The 20000-nt window shown below is 32.5% G+C and overlaps 1 protein-coding gene across 1 annotated transcript; it reads left to right on the forward strand.

Moving 5' to 3' along the window:
• Positions 1-10965: 10965 nt before the first annotated feature.
• HELRODRAFT_171646 (hypothetical protein) lies at positions 10966-11561 on the forward strand (the record flags this gene model as incomplete). The annotated part of the gene is made up of 2 exons (XM_009018352.1): positions 10966-11158; positions 11422-11561. The coding sequence occupies 2 exons, from the start codon at positions 10966-10968 to the stop codon at positions 11559-11561; spliced, it is 333 nt and encodes a 110-aa protein (XP_009016600.1).
• Positions 11562-20000: the final 8439 nt, after the last annotated feature.

Consider the following 20000-nt stretch of genomic DNA (forward strand, 5'->3'; position numbering starts at 1 on the left):
CCCATCGTCATCATCATCACNCATCACTTTTTAATTAATTTTAATCACAATGCCTAACGTTGACATCACGTCATAGTCGTCTCAGAATTATTTTACCCCTATGCATATGACATCATCATCCTCATTATCATCATTTTCATCCTCCCATCATCATCTTCATCATCATCTTCATCATCATCCTCATTGCTTTTGTATCGTCAGTGTTATCTCCATCTTTATCCAAATACCAAAACTACTACTACTAATAATAATAATAATTACAAGTTACTGTTAGAAATATTGAAAAGCTCAATCGTAAACTTTCAAAAGCTAAAAATTCGGTGGAGAGCATTCAAATAATGTTCCATGTTTAAATTGTTTCTAATAGTTTTCAGTCAACGTTTTTTGTAGTTTGTAGAGCAGCATATTGTTTGGATGTTCATTTTTCACAACATTAATGAGGAACGACATCAATAATAATAATAAGAAATAACATCAAATGAAATGCATCAACAAACAGACTGTAAATAAACTGCATCGACAATATGTTGATGAGTCATCACACATCTGATGAATCTGCTTGCACGAGATTTTGCATCTGAATGATGTGCTCCAAAAATATGTTACATCGGCTGTTGTATTTTTGTTATGAAAAAAATGATAAAAACTGCGCATAAAAGAGAAAACATCAAAAGACATAAACAGGCTGTTTAAAATATCGTAAATTTGTGCAAGTTAACATCACAACAAAAACCATATCAAACATTTGCAAATAAACATTGTTTATTATTCAAACTCTTTCAGACTAAAACTAGTATTCTTAAGGTTGGAGAAACTTGAAGCTGAACTTTTCATAAAGCAGGCGGTCAATGGGTCAACCGGAGACAGACACGCAGGCAAGTACCTTTGAATGCCGCAAAACCAGCCAATGGCAAACTTATGAAACTAAACGTTAACTCTGCACATTACATAATATGTATATATAAAATATATATATATATATGACATTTAAAAAAGAATTAAAAACATATTTATTTTCTGTTGATAAACATTAAATTTGAATATTTTAATTTATGTTGATCACGCACAGATATTTTGTTTGTTTCATTTTTTGATGGCGCCTTTGAAGTATTTAATTTGCGCTATATAAATATTTTTAAATAAATAAATATATATATATACATATTTGAGTTCAGGCTTTCGTATATACAGTTGTTAAGAAATGTCACCGCATTTACCATTTACCAGGTAGGTTAGTCACGAGAAATCAAACTTGAAAAGATTCAGAAAATCAAAATGGTTCAAATGATGAAAATAACATCTAAAACTGATTACAAAATACTAGACAACATTCACCGTTCCATATTAGTTATTCGACAATCAAACGTCGATGATCACTGACAAGATGAGTTTTTTTTTTAAATTTCTACTCCTTTCACGGCTGACTCCGATGAAACTTCTATCTTCTATCACGTGCCTCTAATTTATTTACCATTATTGATAATTTTGGAATGATAACACAAAACGTCTTCAACATACAAACCTTAAGTTAACGGCACGAAAATTAATTTACTTACCTTTTTTGTTTTCCTCTCTTTTTTTTCTTTCTTTCTCTCCCTCTCTCTCTTTTCTCTCATTATCTCTTTCTTTTCTCCTCTTTTCACCTTTGAATCTTTTCCTAGTTACACCTTTACATAACATAACATAACAAGTGTGAAATGAGCGTAAATAAAAATCTATTTGCTCATATCTGAGGAATCAGGAGTACAAAACAAATACACATAAGAACCGAAACAAATACATATACATTTGTCGGTGTACATTTCCACGAGCGAGCCTGCGTTGATTGTGAACCAGCGAACGACTATTGTAGTGCGGTTGCGAGCGGGCAGGCAGCATGGTAGGGGCAGGCTGAACATGAACGTATTAACGCGATCGAATTTACATGTAAACAGCCTTCCACGCGCCAACAACTCATTACACGCATACATCAGCACATACACTCGGATAAGCATTCACTTGCATTCATGTGTACATTCATGCATTTACTCGCATGGACGGACATATACATGCATGCATGCATGTATACATACATTCATGCTTACAACATGCATCTGAAAATGCAATAATATTTACATATGTAGCATTATGTGTGCATAGAATACTCAGCGTAGGCATATATGCAAAGATTTACAATTTTTAGCCCCCCATGAACTGAAGTTGGCATAATTGCAAGCATGTGTTAACAAACTGATAGCGAATGCCAGCAATTATAATTGCTTAATTGCATGTATGTAAGTGTTTGTATGTACGCATGTATATGTATAAGCATATACATGCGTATATAGATAGAGACATTGTTTAGAAAATTATTTGTTACATAAATCAGGCCAGCCGACATCCTGGATCTTGCTATCATCAGTGGTAGTAATGAGATCAAACATGATACAAGAATAAATGACTGTTAAATGTTCGCTTCGTCATCAGTCAAGTTAAATTTTAACTTAATGATTATTATTATGTTCATTCATTATTTAGAAATACAAAAAATTATTATAAGATGTAAATCAACAAAAGAAAAATCGCCAATTAGGGTAGAGGTAAGCATGGGAACGGGAATTGCAAGAATCCCATGGGATTCCGATGGGAATTGGTAAAACCTAATTCTCTGGAATGGGAATTCTAGAGAATAAAACAGTCCTTTTTCTTACTTTTATTAAAAAACTGCTCACAACGGGGGAGGCCAGCTCTCCCCCGGCTCCCTTTTCTAAATCCGCCACTGAATATTTTTAAATTGTTCACGTGGCATGGTGTATTAATCCGAATTTAGATTGTTTGTCTCCGAAGCGTCGTAGTTAATCTAACGGCACACGCCCTCGCTGAAGCAGAATAAGTTCTAAACGTCAATTATCGACATCATGCATTTAATGAGCGTTGAAAACCAGCGCAAACATTCTGCTACTGATTAATACCTACACCAACTTGTGTGCTTCAATCAAATGCTAACGTTTCAACATACTGCAAGCACCATGCAGAAACGCTCTCAAAAATATTAGATTTAATCGTTGTGATAACTCAATTAACCGAGTGATGAACATTCAATTTAAATTAACAAATATTAATTGAAGAAAATAATTTTTCTCACATTGAAGGTTAAGCTAATAAACTTCAGTTAACTCTTTCTATTGATAAATATTATGAAATATGTGAGCTGCACAAACACAACCTCATTGGAGAATAAATCAAAAATTTGAATGCGTGAAATTGAAAAGTGTGCAACTGATATGAAAACAATTATAGCAGCAGCGGCGGTGGCTCATAAAGTCCTGTGCATGCGTGGAAGGGCAAACATGCCCCTGAGCACAATTATTTATCAAATCCACTTTCAACTGAGAACAGAGAAAATTAAACAGGGTAATTACTTCAATGTGTGGCGATGAGATGAATTTGTCGAAGAGTCGAGCAGCAGCCCAAGGGGGGAGGTGGAGGGTTGCAAGCAAGCAAACAAACAAACGAACGAACAAACAAACAAACAAACGAACGAACGAACAAACAATAGGGGGGTCGCCACGTCGCATACAAATGTGTTATGATGGCCTCCCAAATAGAAGAGAAATTAACAGTATAATTCGTAACTATAACAAAACAAATGTTTCTTGTATTTCCTAAATATAAACACTGCAGCAGAAATGAGTGGATGGATGGATGGATGGATGGATGGATGGATGGATGGATGGATGGATGGATGGATGGATGGATGGATGGATGGATGGATGGGTGGATGGATAAGCAAATGGATAAATTAAATATGGACAGATGAAAAATGAATAAATGAGAGATGGTTTTATGAAGGATGAATGGATGGATGAATGAATGAATGAATGAATGAATTCAGCTGAAGACTGCATGAGTAAGCTGACAGCTGAGATCATTTTGATGCCTTCTTAATGATCAGATGTCTCCAAATACTTATCCATCATCATCGTCGTCGTCGTCATCAACATCATTATCATCATTGTCATCAGCATTGTTTTCGTCGTCATCATCTTTTTTCAAACAGATTTTGAAAAACTTTGTTTTGAAAAAAGAAAAGCTGCTTATCGATAAAAATTATGGATGAAAATGAATAAATTGACATTTTCTCTAATGAATAAAATAAAATAACTTTCGTTTTTTTGATTGACAATAAAGTTATTAATTATAGTGTTTTAACCTCTAAAAAAAAGTTCAAACGGTGTGTTGTGGGCTATAGAGCTTGCTGGTTTTCTTTAACGTTGTGTTATTTTTCTCGCTGCAATTTTTCTGTTATTTTTTCTTGTTACAAAAGTACAAACATTTTTTTATCTGGCTTCAAATATTGTTATCCCAATGTGAAGGCGTGCTGCAAAAATATACCATCGATGAAAAAGACAAAACTTTACAAAATATATAAACAGCAAACAACAAAACATCAATCAACACAACAGCAACAACAACAACAACAGCAACAACAACAAACATTAAAAAACACAACAAAAACGTATTTTAAAAAGAGTACGTCATTATTTCTAATCTCCAAAAACATCAACACATTTCTAACACAATCACCTCCTTTAAAATAATCACGTGGCAACATTCACATGCCACAGCGTCACAACTTCACTGCATCATAACTCAACCCACATCATCATGCCATTATCATAACGCACACCACACCAACAACATGCCACACCAACAACATACCACACCAACCACACCAACAACATGCCACACCTACAACATACCATCGCAACAAACTGACCATTAGCAAGTTTTTTTTTGCTGTAAAATGGGTGGAAGAATGGACAAGAGAAGACGTGATGATATACAAACCTGCTTAGCGGATAGGAATTTTGTTCAGCTTTTCAAAGTAGATTTGCATTAAAGTTGCATGGACGCTAAAAGCTGAGATATATCTCAAATCTTCGTTGGTCTAAGTAAAGAGCAGTCAGGTTGTTCCATTTCAAATATAAAATATATGATATATAATAAACAAATTATTATATTATAGAAACCGAAAATTAATCAAATAAGTGAATGATGCATGGCGAATGAATGAATTAATTAATGGATTTTCAAAAAAAATAAAACCAGTTTGTACAAATCACTAAAACACGTGATAACTGATAAGCATGCATGCCAGCTTCATGGACCCAGCACAACAAAATCCACATGCCATTTCTTGAGAGAGATTGTTGAGTTGTGTGTGTGTGTGCGTGCGTGTGTGTGTGTGTGTGTGTGTGTGTGTGTGTGTGTGTTGTCGTCTGGGTAGATACGTAACACTTCTCAATATTTACGGATCCTTAATGTGTGGACCGCAATATCCAGCATGTTAATGTACGCTAATGTACACTCGTGTGTGTTTATTCTGGACTGCCTGCTCTCTCTAGCATGTTGTGGACATTTATAAGGTAATGTAGATAATTTACAAGCACCACCCATATCTTCGAGTAATATGAAAGTAATTATCTCATTGCTTGTTGGAGTAACTCGTTCAAACAGTTAACAAAATTTAATCATTTAAAAGTTAAATAATAATTCAAAACTTAATAATTTCTTGAACCACATGACGACACTGAAGAAATGTCGAATGTCGCATTGTTGAATCAGCCGTCACTGAACTCGCAAACGCGCATTCACACGCACACGCAGAGCAATTTTCAAATTCCACTTTTATCAGAGAGGTGTGTGCACGGCCAAGCACAAACTTGCAACAATGCGCAATCTCCAACGCAACCAATCAACAGTGTGGGCTCGTTCATATGTAAATATTTTTAGGTGTAAGTGTATATATGTATGTATGTATATATATATATATATATGTGTGTGTGTGTGTGTGTGTGTGTTTGTGCGAATGTTTATGTGTTTGTGAATGTAATGTACAGTTTGTACAGTATGTTCAAGCAGCTTGTGAGTTGCACGGAGCTTGCGTATGTGCACATGCACAAACAGCAACAAGCGACATCTCACAAGGTGTTTGGTAAATATGTCGAGGCAGAAAAGTTTCAGCACTTGCCGGTCGTAAAGCATTTTTGTTTGTTTGCATTTATTTTATAGGTAGGTAGCAAGCAATGCTCCACTCAATTTCACATACTTCCATCGACAAACATACACATGTCTATTTTTTTTTCAGGTCTCGAAAAATTAAAGTCACAAACCCTGTTTCAGATTTAAAATGCAGGCATCAAAAAGAAAAAAAGGAAAATTTATGAAAGACGATTGAAATTTCATCTGCTTTTAGGAACACACTGAGTGCATGAGTGCTAACACATCAATTAAATCGACGAACGCAGGTACAACATTGTGTTAAATATATATATATATATATATGTGTGTGTTTGTGTGTGTGTGTGTTTGTGTGTGAGCGCGCGCGTGTACATTCGTCCATAAATAAACTAAATAAACAAAAAAATTAAGTAAATTTATTGCTCATTAATACATTAATATCATTCATTGTTAGCGTTGGCGAGTGTGCGTGCCGCTGCAAAGAGCATGACATCAGCGTGTGAATATAAACGCATGCAGGCAGGCAGGCATGTGAATGCGTTTCTATTTATTAGCCTGTTGAAATATAATAGTAAATATAAATTTTAGCGACATCAGCAGTTTTCAAATACGTAATGTGTTAAGAATCTTCAAGCACATGATTTGAAACCAGCGGTTGTGTCTTTCTTCATAAAATTACCAAAAACTTATTAGTTTTTTACTTTCCGTCATGCATAAACTTTTATGATAAATATAAATATGACCCGACTCGGCAGACAGCACAGAACGTTCACACGAATGCTGGCTAGAAAGGAGGAGTCGTCCAACAAACTTCTTAACAAATGAATACACGAACGACTTGAAAATCAAATAAGTAAAGTAGAAAATAAACAAACAGACAGACAAACAAATATAAAAATAAATAAATTAATCAATATGAAACTTTGTAAACGCGATAAACAAAGCAGTGTAAGAGTACACAAACTCAAGAGAAATAAAAACACTGAATCCAATGCACGATACAAATATTAATGCATTAATCAAATAAATAATGCAAACCTATCATGTAATTGCGGTAATACAACTGCACACGAATACGACATTATGCGAATATAAAAATACGCCATATTAACAGATTTATAAAAGCAAATACATACATACATGCATGCATGTGTGCGTGCATGTATGTATGTATTTGCATGCATACATACATGCATGCATACATACACATATACAAATATACAAACATAAACTAAATAAACAAACAACTTACAATACAAATACAATACGAAGAAAGGTATACCAAAAAACAAGCACACTTACACACATATAAGCAGACATACAAACAACCATACAAACAAACAACCATACACATAGATATACAATACGAGTGTAAAGAAACGAGCGGCGTTGTATTATTGTTGGTCCATGTAACATCTCATGCACACTTGAATAAACATGCAGTTGAACGCTCACATTACTGCATGACTGAGTTTACTATTGACTTGCTACAATGAACTTGCTTTCCTCTCTTACGTGTGCTTTTGTGTGTGTGTGTGTGTGTGCCAGTGTGTGCCAGTGTGTGCATAATTACATAAAAAATTGTCAGTAAAAAATTCATATACAGATTTTTTTTAAATAATCCATTAAAATGTATAAGGCTTAATGTTGTATTACTTTTTTCAGAAATTAAAAATGTTTTCAGTGAAAAAAATACTCTACCTCCAGTTACTAGTTTGATATTTATTTATTTGTAAAAGTTGAAGACTAACACTAGAGGAATGGATAGTTGGATGGGTGGATAGATGGGTGGATGGACGGATGGACGGACGGACGGACGGACGGATGGATGGATGGATGGATGGATGGACGGATGAATGGACGGATAATGAATGAAGTGGCAGTCATTAATATGAATAATAATAAAATAACAAAGCTTATTTACGCATACCTCAGCATGTTTGCACAGGCCACAACATATGCAATGAATGCAGATCAATAAATGTTCAAACTGTCAGGAAACACAACGAAAAGTTCATTATTGTGTTTAATTTTCATCTCTATGATGCTTCATGCTGGGATGAAATGTTGAATGAATGAACGTTATGATAGGAATGAATCTGATGTAAAACATGCTCACAAATGTTGAACAATGAGGAGTAAAACAACATCAAACATTCAAATGTCAGATTGATGTAATGACTCACGGCATATTTATTTATTCGTTCATTCGTTTGTTTGTTCGCCCATTCATTCATTCGTTCGTTCTTTCATTCGTTCATTCATTCATTTACTCACTCACTCATTCACTTGTTCATTTATATTTTGTATTATAACTGCCACACCACATAAAAATTAACTCGGCTGATTTTTTTTTTGTTAACTGCTCATGCGGAACAGGATTAACGCAGAAATAATTCCTTTTATTGGTATGGTTTAAATAAGGTTTAAAATAAAGTATTGAATAAAAATATTAAGATAGAAAAACATATGGGCATTGTCAATCATCCAACCAAACAGCCAACTAACCAACCAATCAACCAACCTGCCAGCCAGCCAACTAACCAGCCAGCCAGCCAACCAACCAACTAATCAATCAACCAACCAACCAACCAACCAGCCAACCAACCAACCAACCAGCCAACCAACCAACCAACCAGCCAACCAACCAATCAACCAACCACATGAGTCTTCAAGCAGAGGCATTTTCAATCATTCATTCACCAATCGCTAAGTAACTTCATTAAATGAGAGTTATTCAAAAAAAGTACCTACCTACATACCTACTCATTCGTGTACAAGCATTGTAGATACTACAACAAATGTTACAAAAACACTAAACATACTTTTATACATACAGCAGACGACATTTAGAAATAATCACAACATAAAAACGTACGTAAGATCAAAATATACAAATCCCAACACACAAAAATCTTTATTATTAAACACTCCACACTAACATCTTATTGTAACACCAACACAACATTTTACAGACACACGCACACTGCACGCACGCACACACACACATACATAAATACACACACACACACACACACACACACACACACACATACCGATACAACATTCCACTGTGAGTTCGCGTCACAAGTCGACCTCTTCTTATTGTAAATTCGCTAATTATATCTTTATTAACGATCAATAAAATAAAATACCAAAGTCGGAGAGAAAGAGAGAAGAGAGATAGAAGAAAGAGAGAGAAAGAGAAAGAGAGAGAGAAAAAGAGAATTGATAACGTGGAATGCTTATAAACACCTATATAAAGACTGTTAAAGTAAAAAAAAATAAGCTTGACAAATTGCAAAGAATGTCCGTATAATATAATTAAACCAACTTGCGGCACACAATGAAGCATTTCGTAATTTCGTAATACATCACCTGCCAGATTTCAATAATTTCATGCAAACATACCAGAAAGTCTGAGTCGGTCGGGATCGGAAGTGGGATCTTTTTGAGGGGCCGGAGTCAGAGTCGGATATTTTTTATCCTGATGCGAACATTTGCGTTTTGGGCAACGCGATAGTGTAATGGTTAAGGTGCCTGGCGTTGTTGATTGACGCAGTGTCCTGGTTCGAATGTAAAGATATCCTCGCCTATCACATACAAAGGTGTGAGTGGTGCGATGATTCACGTGTATTTATACACTGGGTGATGATAATATTTAAAGGAATACTCAAAAAATGAAAAAGATGAAAGAGAAAAGTGAGAAAGTGAGTGCGAGAGAAAGTGAGAATGAGTGAATGTTTATTTATTTCGTCGTTTATGCACTCATTAAACCATTCATCCATTCATTTATTCACTCCTTTAATCATCTACCCAATCATTCATTCCCTTATTCACTCAATCAATTATTCATTCATTCATTCAATTATTTATATTACTTTCATCGGGGAATATTTTTTCTCGGAATCAATTAATTTTTATTATGGGTGGTCGATCGACGGCTTTTATTTCCCTACTTTTTGGTCTTTTTCCTAATATGAAACAATCGTATATATGTGTATATGTGCGTATGTGTCTGTGTGCGTGTGTGGTTGTGTGCGTGCGTGTGGGGTTGTGTGCGTGCGTGTGTGGATGTGTGTGTGTGTGTGTCTGTGTGTGTGTGTAGAAAACTAAGAATTACAAGTAAAGTGAAAATTGTGTTTGGGATGGAATGATTGACGTTTTTGATCTCTGTCTGCATGTATCAGTGCCGTGTATCAGAAAAGAAAATACTTCATACGTAAATATGTTGTCTCATAGTTGAATATTAGGAATATAATATTGTCCTTGTATTGTAAAATTTAACGAAGGTCAACAGTATTTTTCATTGTTATCATTAATGTTATTATTATTATTATTATTATTGCTACTACTGAAATGATGGTTTGATATTGTTAATGACGTTGTTATACTTACAGGGATAATGTTGTTTTTCTTAACCTTCCTCTGAAGACCTGAATGTAAGAAGAACTTTTCCGCCGGCTTATTTCTCTTGTAGCTATGAAAAATTCTTTGAATAAAGGAATGAATGATGAAATTGAATGAAAAAATTTATACAAACGAATATGCATGAATGAATGAATAAATGAATGAATGAATAAATGAATGAATGTATGAATGAATGGACGAATGAATGAATGAGTGAATGAATAAATGAATGAATGAATGTATGAATGAATGGACGAATGAATGAATGAATGAAAGGGCGAACGTTTCAATAGATGGATGAATGAAACAGAAAGATGATTTAGTGGATAATAATGAGATAATGTGGAAAAATATTGTCAGGTGAGCCCAATTGTATAACATCATGCACAAGTATAAATCTGGGTAAGCACAAATACAACACACCCAATCTCATTCTTTAATCTCTTTTATTTTCTTCTTCTTCCTTTCCTTTCTCTCTCCCTCTTCCTCTCTCACTTTGTTCTCTTTCTCTCATATTGATGTGCCAAAAATAAAATAGAAATCAAGAAATCAATGGAACGTGCGCAGTCCCAATCGGTGGAAAGAGCGGAACACGGATCATTTGAAATTGTAAGTCTTGTTGGAAGAAACAAAGAAGCAAACATCCACGAGGAGAGACTCCGACAGACTTGGAAAGGTGAAGTGGAAATTATCCAACCCAATGGCGATGCAATTGGAAATGAAATAGTTAATGACATGTTTAAACGTTAGTGACGAGGGAACAGGCAGAAAAAAATAGTTAACTGGCCTGACATTTGTTCTTTCAAAATTATGATTGGTGACAGAAAATAATTACATATTACTTAACATTATAATTATAAATATTATATCATTAAATAATTACATATAACAATTATAAATAATTAATAACAATTTTTCATAATTACAAGCATTAAAAGCAAATTAAAAGCATCAGGTGACTGATGGCATAACAGCAACCAAATCACAAAAAACATACATTCCAACAAGAAGAAAAACAGTGGGATGTTGTTGCTATTTGTTTAAATAAAATGGAGAAACAAGATTATTCAGAAATTATTAATGAATTGAAGTTCCTACAACCTCGCGCAGCTTATGAAAATCTCCATTTCGACATTTCAAAATTATGACCCCGTGACTATCACTTGAACGAATATGAATGGAATTGAAATATAACAAACGACAGTCCTACGCTCCTATAGCCGATATTTTTTTTTTTTTTGTTAAAACATTTTTATTCAGTCAGCAACGTTTTAAAACTTGAATCAAAACTTGAATTTATAAAAGAAAAAAAAACATTTAAACGATTATTCAATAAAAATTTAACGAAAATAAAATACAAATGCTTGTATTAACCAAACAATTGAATAAATTCTCAATTTTTTGAATTTGCCCACAGCATTTAGGGACCAGGGTTTAACATTATTTGAAACTTCGCCACAAATGATATTTTCGTCGAGAATAATATTTCAATTTTCAAACCCAGATTTTGAATTAAAAAAAAATTTCTATCTTAATACAAATTTCTTAATAAAAATTAATACAAATTGTTGTTCCTATTATTACCGCGTACTTTAAACTCTTCAAGATAATCATCAACGGCGGTGTGGCTGGCATTCCAACATTTTTCTTCTTGGATCTAGTGAACCCGGAAAGCCACCAACCTCAATTAATTGTTACTAATCTTTTTCATCTTCGTAGTCTCCAACAACCGAATTTAATTTATATTTGTTCCAGCAGCAAAATACGTGAAGTTCAATGGTACAGACTAACAAACGAGCAACAAACCCGAAACTACAACAAGCCGCAGACAAAAATCTGCTTACAACTTTTTCCATCACTGATTTTTTATTATTTAATGGTACCTACTTTATAAATTCCTCCTCACAAACATCATATAGTAAGTGGAATAAATATATCTCTAAATAATTTATGCACATATAAATTATTTACCTATATATAATGTTCATCATGTTAATTGCGTTATATAAACACATGATCGCAAGTTCAACTTTTCAAACACGTATAAGAAGAGTGATAGAAAAAAACAAAAATGTTTATTAAGTTTTAGTTTATTTTTTGCGAATAAACTCCATAATCAACTTTCTAGCAGCAACATTTTTTCATTTTTACTATAATTTGAATAAACATGAACATTGATTTTTTTTCAATGCTCGTAACGCTTGCAAATAATTTATAATCACTTATTTTTATGAGGCTATTGATTTCTTTTGTAAGCCAAGCTTCCTTCTCGTAGTTGTTGCTTGGCAGTCGATGCGAATGTTTCATGCATGCCACTCGGCCACGCAAACGTTTTCCTTGTTTTCTTTCACAGCGTAGTCATATTTCTATTATTTCAAGATTTATTCATTCTTTCGTTTCCGTTAGTTCTTCCTATCATTGAAAGAGTAATTTATTTCTCCTTGTTTTTACTACCTAATGTTTGCTTCCCTGTTCTCATAAAAAATTTATGTTCCACCGTTCTTGTTTGTTCTTCAATGTTTTAAAACGCAATGCCATTAAAAATATTTCTGTCACTTCCACTTTATTGCTGTTTTATCGATTTGACAATGTGACCAAAATCGGTTGACATCATTGAAAGGATAATGTCTTTATCTTAATTAGTTCCCTTCTTTGTTGCTGCGGATTGTTGCAGGATTGTTGCATTAAAGTTGCAGTCGCAACTTGAAGCACAAAATTTACGACTCTTATTGATAGTCAGCATTGAAACATCAGTCAACATTAGGAGCACAAAGACTGCCAGCAGACAGTTGCACGGAAGAAAAATGCACGCACGCATGAACAGATGTCATTAATTATCAGGCACGACCATTTTTAACTTTCATCATCCACACGAGTCACATTACAGCAGAGTTTGCGTTACGCTGCCATCTTGAAATATTCCATGGTGTTTCAGTTATAAATTATGCAAATCACGTCATATTATTTTAAATCAAATCAAATCATCTTTTATTCAATCAAACAAAACTAAAAGGTATGGCGCATGATTTGGTGACCAAAAAAGAAAAACTTCAAATAGCTTTACAATGTTCTGGTAATATAACGAGAATTGTTAATAAATTAGAATTAGAATTGTTAATAAAAGAAAAATGTGTCAATGTTAATGAAATTAAATTTTAGCCAATTATTATTTTTTAAAGAAAGAACTTTTCGCAATAAAATATTCTATCTTTTTATTTTTAAAAAGATACAAAGAGTTACAATCTTTAATTTCTAGTGGAAGTGTTTCCCATATTCCCGGGCCGGTGTGTTTCTGACTCATACAGAGTACTTTAATTCTGGCTGGTGGTTCTTGCTTGAATGGAAGTTCCAAAAGTGAAAAAGTCTCTAAAAAATGCCGGTAATTGCTAGCGAAAAAACTTAAAGTTGAGAATTTTTATTGACTGATTATCAAGATTGTCTGGCAATTAATGCTATATATCAATGAAAGATCAGACATTTGTCATGCCGATCAGTAATCTAACGATATCTGTAAATTAATAAAAAGTTCATCAACACACGTGAAAACTACTAGCAAAAAATTCGTTTCAATTATGGAAGGTAGAACTAATAAAAACGAATCGATCGTTGGAAAAATTTATTTGGCTGCAGTGTAGAACGCTGCGAATAAACCTTCAGACATCTGAAAATCAAATATATATCCCAATAGAAGTCATTGAAAGAAAGCCAACATTAATGAAAATAACGTGTAATAACATGTAAAATATTGCTTTCTAGTATTATAATTATTTTCAGCTAAGATTAACAGTTGAAAGTGAACGTGCTAAAATAAAAACACCGAATATTACACCCCTTTACAATGCTATAAAACATTGCCTATAAACAGATGACACTTGAAGTTAACTTCACCCGCCTATCTGTGAAACCAAACAAGAGGAACCCTCTGAATAATGAAAACAGTCCAACAGAAAAGAAGACAAAAACACAACAAAGATACGACACACCAACACAGTTACATTAAGCATAAAAGCCGACTATTTCAAATAAACTTCAGTGCACAATTCTCTATCATGCTTTTTAGATTTATTTTTTTTCAAAAGTTGCTTCTCAATGTTGAAAATAAAATATTGAAATAAATAAAATAAAAATAATTTCGACAGCATATGATGCAAGACAATTCAGCTATATCACCGGTGCAATATATATATATATATATATATATATATATATATATATATATATATATATATAGAGAGAGAGAGAGAGAGAGAGAGAGAGAGAGAGAGAGAGAATTACAAATTTATCACTGTTTTGCATACAAAATAGAAATTTATATGAACTATGTATATGAACTACAAAACTACAAAGCCACACACACACACACACACACACACAAATATATATGTATGTATATATATATATATATATATATATATATATATATATATATATATATATATATATATATATATATATCTGTATGCAGAGTTGCAGCGGAGTAATCTTCATGATAGACTGTACATCAGTCGGTACATGTGGGAATATGAAGACAAAGTGAGCATGGGAGTCATGTGATTCATCAACGAATAAAAATAAAAAGATCTATATAGTCAGTGTACTGCACACGCATTTACTATCTGTGTGCGTGTATATGCGTGCGTGCACCATAATATGAAGACAAAACGTGTGTGTGTCTGTGTGTGGTATGTGTTGTGTGTGTGTGTAAGTTGTGTCTGTGTGTACGTGCATTTGCCTATAAGCATCTCTAGGAAACGTGCTTGTGTTTCGGTTGTGTTTCTCCCACTCATGCATGTTCCAGTATAGCTTTATTGGCATGGAATAGATGGCGCTGTGTTGCTGGATGTTGATATTTTTGGTACCGTGTCGCTCGGTATTTTTTGTTGCTGAGTTGTGTGGTTTGCGTTTTGTTGTTGAGTAGTTGTCGTTTTTAATTGCTATTTTTGATGTCTGTCTGTACGTACGTTTGTATTTGTACGCGCAATTTGTGCATAAACGTATTTATAGGGGACCATTTCATTGTTTGTACCGCATACTCTTGTTGTCGTGTTTTGAGTGTTGTTTGCTTTGTTGTCGGGATGGTAAGAGTGGAGCTTGTTTGATGTTCGTTGTTGTTGTTGTTCCTTGTTTTTTACATTATTGTTATTTTCTTCCCTGACGTTTTGTCTGATTTTTATTTCGTTTTTGTTTGACTATTGCTATTGATGTTGACTTGAATTTAATTCACTAATGTTGGCTCATTCCTTGTGTAGTCGTCAAAACTGCTTGTTGCTTTGTTGTTATTGTTGTTTGATTTTTGTTGTTGTGTTGTTGGTGGTGTCATTTTGCTGTTGTTGTTGTTTTTGTTGTGCTGCTGTTGTTGTCGGTGCATAATAGAAGATTGGTGCTTTAAATATTGCGAGGCACATTCCAACGTTTAATTTTTTCTTAATTTTTCGTCATTAAAAAATAAATTGAACGCACTGAAACTAGATTAACATAAAACTGAAAACCGGATCACCCACATACACCTTTAATTAAAAATTGTTCTATAACGCACTTACACTGTCTCGTGTTTTAATAGTGGCTGAACAGATTGTAGATTTTACTAAAACATTATTTTCAGGTATGCATTGATAAGAACATTTATAATTGAACATGTGTGTGTGTGTGTGTGTGTGTGTGTGTGTGTGTGTGTGTGTGTGTGTGTGTGTGTGTGTGTACCGCTTAGCGAGTATAGAGAGGACGAATGGATCATCCATATTAAAATGCCAGTGCCTCTAATCTCTATTTAATGCCATGTTCCCTTTTTATTTAATACGTCTCGATCGTAACATTCAGGCCCAACCATGGTGGGAATGAAAGTTTGTCTCCCCGACATCCTCACAAACACACGCCAATTTATAAACGATACGAAACGATTATTCTACGGTCATAGATTAATTGCATAACATAACATGACGTCATAACAATTTACACATACACTCGCTTCCCATGTGTGTGCACACATATACATACACAAACACATAATACATACAAACAAGCAAACAAACAAACAAACATACAACCTTCGCCACGAACAACGCATTCTGTCCGATTATTTATTTTATGACTGATAATGGTTTTAAAATATTGCGGTCTTCAAAAAATCTTACTGTAGAAGATTGGAGAGAAACTAATAACTTAACTTTCTATGACTTCGGATGATCAAGGTTCATACACATGCAGTTAGCATGACTTAACAAATGACCTCAAGCTTTTTAAGATTCAAGAATTTACTGAGCCACAACATAAATTGAAAAAAGGGAATTGAAAATTTTTATAGTTTTTTTTTACGATTCCATAGAAGGGCACTAAATATTTAATGAGGATAGTGGAAAATGCATTGAATAAATCGTCAGCATGGTATTTTATTGCAAAGATGGGCAGCATATCAATTTTATCGTTTTTCGTGAAACTTTTGTGGTGGGCACGAAATTTCATTTGCTTGAGACAAATTAAATTACACCTTAAAAGTTAAAAGACTGGGATTTGGGAAAGTCTTAATATTTAACTCAGTAAAATATGGAATATCAAAAGAATTATTGAAAACGAAATCACAACAGCAGGTCGTAATTAATATAGAAAATAAGTGCTTCAATTCTACTGGTGACTTGAAGAAATAATTGGCGAGTATTATTTCAATTTAAAAAAATAAAAATGACCTTATTAATAAGAATTTTGCATGCATATAATATAATGTTTTTAATTATTTAGGATGGATGTTCAAAATATTTAAAAGGTGTTGAGGTGTTGTTTCGCACGGGCACAATCGCACAATTGTAAATATAACAACCTGCTCTAAAATGGAAATGTGGCATTTGATGGTAGTGAACAGAAAGAACAATAATTAATTTTAATTCTTTCTAACTGTTTAATAACAGTTATTTAAGTTAATCGTATATGTTTTTACTTTAGAATGGTTATGTTAAATTGTTTTGAATTTTTACTTACTGATAGTTATCCCAACAATAAGGTTTGTTTGGTTTTGAATTTTGATGGAGCAACTGGAAGAATGCGATTTCATAGTTGAAGTTTTAAGAGCTAGCCTAGCGTCAACAATTATTCCATTTAATCTTTCCTTTATGTTTTCATGTTAGCTAATACAAAACAAACTGCAGCCAGTTCAGTGAATGTAAATAAGCAAAAAGTGTTTGTGATCCAGTTCTTCGATTTATTTATGCCTCGAGGTTGCATGATTTAAACAATTTATTGTACATATAATAAGTTTATTGTATATATTCATATAAATAAAATAAGTATATAAATATAGTGATAAGTTGCACTTGTTAAAGCGTCATTCCCATACAGGAGATAAAAATTCAACACAATTTGATTGTACATAAATAAAATAAATGCAGATAAAAGATGAATTATTGTGGTTGGTTGAGAAATTCTGAACTAAAAAAAACTAACCTGATGCAAACAAGTCCATCGTGCAGACAACAAGAATTATGAACGCCGTCAACATATTCGACAATGTAAACATTTCGTAACTTTCTTATTTATTTAAAATTTTAATTGATAAACTAAAACTATTTTAACTAATAAGGTAATTAAAATTAACCGTATTAAAAATAACAGAGTGATCAATTAAAATGTAAAACTTAAATCAGTTAGTCGATTGTTATATTAACTAATTAGTTAATTTAATTAAATTGGTAAAAATTGCTCTAGGATTAATAATGCTTCCTGTTAATAATATACAAAAATTATAATAATAATAATATATTATATTATTAATAATATAATTATTCCATTATAATATTCTCTGCAACATTTATCCATCAATCAACGTTTGTTGAGGAAGATAAGAATAAAATTCACTTTCCAAGTCTAACTGGACACAAAAAGTTGTAGGACTGTTGCAAGACTGTTACACTAGCAATGTTGTTAGTAAAAAGTAAACAACGACCAGCATCTTATTTATGATTAATGAATGTGAATTATTACAGAGCACAAACCACAAATATAAATACATACAATAACAACAAAAACAAGCTTAACAACAGCTTAAAAACAATTCAATGGACGAGCTTCTCTTCACGATCGAGTCTAATGAACATGTTATATACATAACATACACCTATTGAATAAAGCAACTCCAGGATTTATATATATATATAAATTACGTATTCAAAAATTCATTATATATATATATACATATATATAATGAATATTAATTAGCTTTAATGAATATATTTATAAATATATATATATATATATATATATATATATATATATATATTAGAAAATTATGTGTTGATGTACTTATATTTATATGACCGACTCATTTTGTAACATATAACATGCACCATACAGAACCATTCGTTTTACATATATCATACTATGTGATATACACAGTTATATGTTATAATATAGAGTTATATGCATTTATTATGAATTTTCATTTAAACAATTTTGTGAACAAAAAATTTTATGTATATATATATATATATTCCGAAAATTGGTATATATTTTTATATTGAAATATTCATGTAATAAAGGTTGAATTCCCTGTCAATCAGTGGAGTCACATAATAAAAATTAGACAATGGGTAGGTGAGTATACACATCATGAAAACATTTACACATATGAGAAATATAGAAACAATTTGTAATTAATGACACACACACACATACACATATATATATATATATACATATATATATATATATATATATATATATATATATATATATACAAACTTTCTTTCTTTCTCTTTCCAGTGTATATCTACTCCATGCTGTGTGTACATTTGCATATGTATGTATGTATGTATGTATGTATGTATGTATGTATGTATGTATGTGTGTGTGTGTGTGTGTGTGTGTGTTTGTGTGTGTGTGTGTATGTGTGTATGTGTGTATTTGTGTATGTGTGTATGTGTGTATGTGTGTATGTGTGTATGTGTGTATGTGTGTATGTGTGTATGTGTGTATGTGTGTATGTGTGTATGTATGTATGTATGTATGTATGTATGTATGTATGTATGTATGTATGTATGTATGTATGTATGTATGGAAATGGATGATGTTTGAATGAATAAAACCGTGTGTACCAACAAGGATAAGTATGTTAATGTGTTTGTGTGCGCTATCTTGAATGTACTGTTTTCGTTCTCTTTCTCTCTCTCTCTTTTTCTCTCTTTCTTTTTCTCTCTTTCTCTTTCTCCCAATCTATCTTTTATATAAATATGCGTTTTTAATGCATTCAAAAGCCATTAAACAAATAAACATTCACTTGTGTACGTTTTTATGTATAACTGGTTAAATCTAATAAATGAATATCTATATATATATATATATATATATATATATATATATATATTGTAAGGGCTGAAAGGAGACCATAATTGATGCAATATTTGATAAAATCTACCGAAATTTTAGCTTTTGAAAGTTTACGATTGAACTTTTCAATAATTCTAACAGTAATTTTATAATTATCATCCAATTTATTGAAATTAATAAGAAAATCATTGGTGTTCATGATGAAGAGCAGAAAACCAATTTCAATTTTTCTCATCAACGGCGCTTATTTAAGGATATTTCAAAGTTTTACAATTCTC

The sequence above is a fragment of the Helobdella robusta genome, assembly GCF_000326865.2.
Source record: "Helobdella robusta unplaced genomic scaffold HELROscaffold_21, whole genome shotgun sequence".
Lineage (NCBI taxonomy): Eukaryota > Metazoa > Annelida > Clitellata > Rhynchobdellida > Glossiphoniidae > Helobdella > Helobdella robusta.